We start from the raw sequence: 5,046 nt of genomic DNA, 5'->3' as shown, positions 1-5,046 counted from the left end.
TCTCTTGGTCAAGGAGAAAAAATAAACATGACCAGAACTACTGCAATTTTTATGAAACAATAACAACTCCGATATGGAGTAAAACCCGAAGTCCAAGCTCGGCTCTTATGGAACAGGCGACTTCAAAAAGCAGCACTGTGGCAAAAAGAGGATGCAAACTCAGCACTGGTTGTCTTATTTCCACAATATCTGAACCTCAACTGTGAAACAATATCTATAAGTAACATGAATATGTCACTTCAGCCCTTTACAATACAGATGTTTTTTCAAATGGGCTAGTACATATATGTACATGTAGAATTGTATTCCTATGTAGTTTAAATAATTTCAACATTGAAACAATTCCAGCAGGTGCTGTTGTTATATTGAAATAGTAATCAGCAGTTTTATGACCACAGTCTTTCATTAGAAAAATCAAATTTAGTCACTAGCAGGTTCAGAGTTTTGTTTTCTAGCGCCTTCTTTTGCCAGTCTATCAGCTGCTTCATTCCCTGCAAAGCCAGCATGACCAGGAATATGCATCTGTTGAAATAAAGCATGAGAATGTTACTAAACCCCCAACAAAAGCCACGCAAGCAAAAGCTATACAGCTGGTCTGATAAGCAATCAGTGCTCCTGGAACAGCACAGGATTTACACACCTTTTATTCACAAGCATTTTACTCAAGGTCACCAAATTAAGTTTGCCAAATGCAGCAGATTTTCAGGGTTAGCTCTTACCTGAATTCTGGGCTCATAAAACACTTAACTGTCCCATTTGCAAACTAGTGCAGGACACTTCTTAGTTGACCTGGTTCCTTTAAATGTGAACCACTTCACCCATCTTATTTTCTAGTACACGGCATCCAGACAGTGTAGAAGGGAGTCTTTATCAAGTCAGGAGTCCCACCCTGGAGAGTCTAGATCAGTGGTCTCTCTAACTTTTGTGGGTAGGAGATCACTTTTTTTTTTTTCTTTTTAAACTATTAAAAAAACAACCCAAGATCTACCATGTGCCACTCCCCGCCCCAGGCAGTCTGTGGGGAGGCAGGCAGATTGAGGTAGAGGGGAAAAAAAAAAAAAAAAAAATTATATATTTGGGGACATGTCCCCAGCAGGCAAGTCTGTGGGGGAAGGGGTTCGGGGAGGGGAGGCAGATCGAGGTCCCAGTGGTGAGGGAGGGAGCAGGGCACAGGCGAGCGGGGCCCTAGCCAAGTCAGATGGTGGAACAAGTAGAGATCCAGGGGGCACATGCCCTCCAGGCTTCTGCTTGCCCCCACTTCCCCCAGCCCCTGCCTGTGCTCTGCTCCCTCCCTCCCTGCTGGGGCCTCAATCTGTGTGCCCTGCACTGTGGAGGGGGAAGAGGGGAAGGGAAAGACTGCCAAGGAGGCACCAGGCTCTTCCCAGCAGGGGTGTTGGGCTGTGCTGGGCTCAGGTTGGGTGGCAGCAGCGACATTGGGAGTGGGGTTATGGCGGGAACAGGGCAACATGGCCCAACCCCCCCACTAGGAACAGCCTAGCATAGCCTCCCAGACCCAGCCCACCCTCCCTCCCACACAGATCCTGGCCACATGGCCCCTGTACCCTTGGAGGGAGGGGAGGAAGGAAAGGCTGCACAAGGCTCTTCCTGGTGGGGATGCATTATGCTTGGGGTGTGCAGCACCGTACAGTACTGGGAGGGCGGCTACAGCAAATTTTTGGGTGCTGCAGTTGCCCCCCATAGCCTCATTCCCAGGGCCACCTCCCATCCCAAGTGCAGCACAGCTCAATGCCCCGGCTGGGAAGAGTCCAGCACCACCTGGGCCCCAGCCCACCCCACCCTGTGCTCAGCCATGCCCAGCATCAGATCAACTGATTCATGACCACTTGTCTAGATGCACTGCCTCCAAATGGACATACTGTGGCCTTTGGAGATTTGAGTTGGATGCATCCTGGCAGATTGTCCCAGAAGGCAACATATTTACTATTTAGTTCAATGTTTGTTGCCAAATTCAAAAGCTTTTATTTAATATTTTTTTTACTACTTCTACTGTGCGCAACTTAGAAAAAAATCACTGGCTTGTCACCGACTGAATTTGTATTTAGTTGCCTACTCCAACTGCATGCTGTGGCTTCAATTAAAGCTTACATTTATTCAATTTTAAGAAAGCCTCAAACTTTTCTATTTAAATAGAGAAACCAGAATACAAAAGTTTTTTTCAAAGGGAACCTCCTCCATGAAAGTCTCCCTCTACACCCACTGAACTTTTTCTGCTAATTAGTGATGCGTTTACCTGGATTCAAGATTTAATAACCATAAAAGCAATGGTGCAGAGCTTTAGTTCTAGATTCTCTCTGGAGGAGACATGTCTGTTATTGGCAAATTTAGAACAATTAAAAATCTCACCTACGGAGAAAGTGAGATTTTTGGTAGAACTAGACCTAGCACCACTAATTAGAGGTAACAGAACACCAATTTAAATGGGAATATCAATAAAGCTCCTCAACAAGTTGTCTTCAACCTTGAGGTGAGAGAGAACACTTCTTTAAAATAATCATTTATGCTGTTTAAAGACAAGAATATTCATGTTTTCCAAGAAAATTGAAAACCTCATCCAAACTCTCTAATTCTAGGTTTCATACATTTATATCCTACCAAGTTAGGATACTTCAGGTTTTTTTTTCTCCCCTGCATCAGCAAAACTTTCACAGTCTAATTACCATGACCTGTTAATATACACTGACTTAGAAACCAGGATTTTTTGAAGTCCAAGTTCATTCTCAGTAATAAGTGATGATGATTCTTATCATAACATTTGGGATTCCAGCCTTATGACCATCCCCTATGAAATCAGTTCAGTATTTTAGCTTCAACTGAATCTTTGTCTTCCTTTCCCTGGAAATACCACCAAGATTTCTATAAAGGTACAAACTTGTAAAAGGCAATTAAAAAAACCAAAAAAACAAAACAAAAAAAACCAAACAAACAAACACAAACTGGTGGTCAAAAAGCATGCTTTAGCATTTGACAGATTACAGTATTTTTTAACTTGGTAACAAAATATCACTTATTATTTTGGAAGGAACAGGCACTGTGGATATATAGCAATTAGCTTTTACTAATTATTTTCACAAATTGGAGCACAGCGAGAAAATACTTTAATGGTGACAGAATACACAGAACTAATTTGCAGTTACTCACCCACTTTATGTCCATGTCTTCTGTAAGCTTGTCAAGTCTTTCAAAGTCCTCTTTATTTATTACACTTTTCCCTGTACTTGTTCTCCAGCCATTATTTTTCCAGTTGCCAACCCAACTTGTCACACCTATGGAAAAAAAAATTACATCTCATGATAGGATTGAAACGATAGCACTCTTATTTTAAGCAATAACCTAGATGGTTTTAAAAATATTTAGCCAGCGTGAACCAAGGTAATGTGCATTACTACACGGAAAAAGAAAATCTGTGCCAATGGTTACTAGAATCACTATTCTGTACCATGCTTAGCATTTATATTAAATCCACTGGCCTTTCTGCTGTCTCCTCCAGACTGACCCTACTTTCAACTTCTTTTTTGCCAAAGGATCAAGCTCCAGATTCCTGCAAATCTGTGTTGTGCAAAAGCTTCAGGCAAAGTGCTTGATGATAATCTGAAATAGAACCTCGAAAGGCTGGAGAATCCGATCCTCTTTTTCCAGAATTGTATCACAGTATGTCAAGTATTCCTACACCTGGATATATGGAAAAGTTTCTCTTGACTAGTACTGATGCACACTTTTCTGCAGTTTCAGTGGGTGAGTTGCAATGTACTTGAGTGCTAGCTTACCAAGTGAAATGTAGTAAGCTGAAATGGAGGTATTTTGTTTGCAGATGTATATGGTGTAGCTCTAACTTCATCTTTACTAACTTTTATTTGAGGGAGAGAAAAAGGGCTAGCACACAGGGGATTGTTTTCACGTTATCATAGAGAATGTCATATAGTAGGAGAATACATATCCAGGGCAGCTAGAAGGGTTACAAAAACCTAGATGTTGCAGAGAAGGCAACACAGTTTTAAATGAGACAGACAAAAAAGTATCCCACCCTTGGTCAAGACCTTCTACATTTAAAGAGACACTGGCCAGATCAGTTCATGTTAGCAAAACAGGACAAATTTATTCCTGGCACTGAACAAATTACTCAGAATATACTCCAGGAAGCTGGACCAACACTGTAATACTCAGATATTATTAGGAGCCTCTCTTCATTACACTTTCTATGAATTCAGAGGAGCCATTCAAAAGGACGATTTTTTCAAGGTGTGGAGCCACTGCAATTTACCCAGGCAGTCCATATGTGAAAACATTAACAATTTACTGCTAAATAAACTAACAGGAACATAAAGTATTAACTAGTGAAGTCACAATGTTTGCTTTCATAACAACTAGTGCCACACTTACTATACAACTAGTACTTTTGTCACCAAAAACACAACTTCTTCTGCCAGGCTACCTTCAAATTGGGCACATTTGCTTTTGAGAGGGGGGGGGGAAAAAAAAAAAAAAGCAAAGCTAAACAAACTGCCAAATGAACTTTCAAATTCTGCAACAAGCAATTCTACTTCTTGGCAGCAGTCTTGCAATCTAGATTCTGTTTGCCAGGAAGCAGTGTGGTGGCTCAGAACAGAGAACTAACCACCTACTTCCTTCTTCAGACAGCATTCAAGCCCTGTAGAAGCTGCAAAGATGGTTTTGGTTCTATAACCAGTACCAGCTCCTCAGCCACCACTTCAGAGATGATCATTGGAGGGGATACTGAAGGGAAAGTAGTCAAAAGACTCTCTCTCTCTCTCTCTCTCTCTCCTTTGCTGCGCCCCATACCACTTTGTGTAATCTCTCCAGCGTTTCTGCTGTTCTTCATTTTATGGTCCAAGCTCTTCATTAGATATGCCTACACTTTCAGGATATGATGTTGGGGAGCAGGAGCGAGGGGAGCAGGGTGCACGTGTGCCACCCGCACGTGTACCTGCTTACCTCGGCGGAGGCGGCAGCAGCTGAAGCAGCAGCGGAGGAAGCCGGCGGCGGGGGCAGGCACAGGCGAATTCCCCC

At 42.5% G+C, this 5,046-nt stretch overlaps 1 protein-coding gene across 1 annotated transcript in view; it reads right to left on the bottom strand.

Annotated features, from left to right (window-relative positions):
- Nucleotides 1–309: 309 nt before the first annotated feature.
- Nucleotides 310–5,046, bottom strand: part of RNASEH1 (ribonuclease H1) — a 20,808-nt gene continuing 16,071 nt past the window's right edge. The window contains exons 8-9 of the mRNA XM_025216209.1: nucleotides 3,160–3,284; nucleotides 310–522 (exon numbers count right to left, since the gene is read on the bottom strand). Coding sequence (XP_025071994.1) covers nucleotides 421–522; nucleotides 3,160–3,284 — 227 coding nt within the window. The 3' untranslated portion in view covers nucleotides 310–420. The remainder of the gene's footprint in view (nucleotides 523–3,159; nucleotides 3,285–5,046) is intronic.

The sequence above is a fragment of the Alligator sinensis genome, unplaced genomic scaffold (assembly GCF_000455745.1).
Source record: "Alligator sinensis unplaced genomic scaffold, ASM45574v1 scaffold2_1, whole genome shotgun sequence".
In the NCBI taxonomy this organism is placed as follows: domain Eukaryota; kingdom Metazoa; phylum Chordata; order Crocodylia; family Alligatoridae; genus Alligator; species Alligator sinensis.
The sequence above is the reverse complement of the archived record's forward strand: the minus strand, read 5'-3'. Positions and strand labels throughout refer to the sequence as shown.